We start from the raw sequence: 1027 nt of genomic DNA on the forward strand, positions 1-1027 counted from the left end.
TATGCTATTTGACTTATTTCCCCTTCAAGAAAATAGGGAACTCTGTAGTGAAGGCTTTTTATTCACATTCATTTCCTAAACTTTGAAAGGACAGGAAAATAAAGTTTTAACTTAGAATCTTGCATTCTAAATTCGAAGTCTCTGAATAAGACCCCTATTTAGCTAATTGATTAAGTTTAACAAGCCACATTATATGGTGGACAGAAAAGGCCAAGAAGAGCGGCCCCAGGAAGGCTCCTCTGGGGCCTTGGTACTTACCCTCCAGTTGGAGCCATAGGTATGAGCCTCTCACTGCGGTAATGGTGGCGATGCATACTTCTTCGGGGAGAAGAGGGTTCACTGCTTCTAGCTTCATGTTCTCCTTAAATTCATGCTCAGCAATTGACTGGAAAATAAATGAATCAAATCCAAATACATACTAAGTAGTAACTCATGTGATCATGTGAGAGACCTTTTTCAAGTATAATAATATTTCATCCTAGAGTAACACTTTAAGGCTATAAATTTATATTGCTTTGTTTTATTTCTTAATGAACCAAAGGAAAAATGTCTCTCTCTCTTAATGTTATAGGTAGTCTCTTAAGTCAGATATATCTGCATATAGGTAGCAACTTGTGTGACCAACCTTCTTTCTAACTTTCAAGCTGTGTAACTTCTTTTTGCCTCAGTTTCACCAACCATCAGATGACACTGAGAACACCTATTTCACTGGGTTATTATGAGGTCTCAACAAAATTAAGTACCTAAGGTTCTGTGCCCCGAACCAAATGGCTCTTCAACCACTGTTGGTTCGCTTCCCCACCCATAAAGGGTCCTATCATACAATAAACTGCCTGGTTCCTACTTCTATGTGTATCATAAAAGGCAGTCAAGATAAATAATGCTTATGAACATGAGAAAAGGGTCATTCAAAATATTTTTAAAATTTGCACTTTCTGAGTCAAAATAAAGAACTGAATGAATGTCTGTATTTCACTGTTCTCTCTTCCTTCTGACAACTCATTAAAAATATAGTGCTATTTTTTTT

The 1027-nt window shown here is 36.7% G+C and overlaps 1 protein-coding gene across 1 annotated transcript in view; it reads right to left on the bottom strand.

Moving 5' to 3' along the window:
* Positions 1 to 1027, bottom strand: part of SFMBT1 (Scm like with four mbt domains 1) — a 122983-nt gene that overhangs the window by 18233 nt on the left and 103723 nt on the right. The window contains exon 12 of the mRNA XM_019633953.1: positions 255 to 385. Coding sequence (XP_019489498.1) covers positions 255 to 385 — 131 coding nt within the window. The remainder of the gene's footprint in view (positions 1 to 254; positions 386 to 1027) is intronic.

This window comes from Hipposideros armiger, unplaced genomic scaffold, assembly GCF_001890085.2.
Source record: "Hipposideros armiger isolate ML-2016 unplaced genomic scaffold, ASM189008v1 scaffold_1453, whole genome shotgun sequence".
Taxonomy (NCBI): domain Eukaryota; kingdom Metazoa; phylum Chordata; class Mammalia; order Chiroptera; family Hipposideridae; genus Hipposideros; species Hipposideros armiger.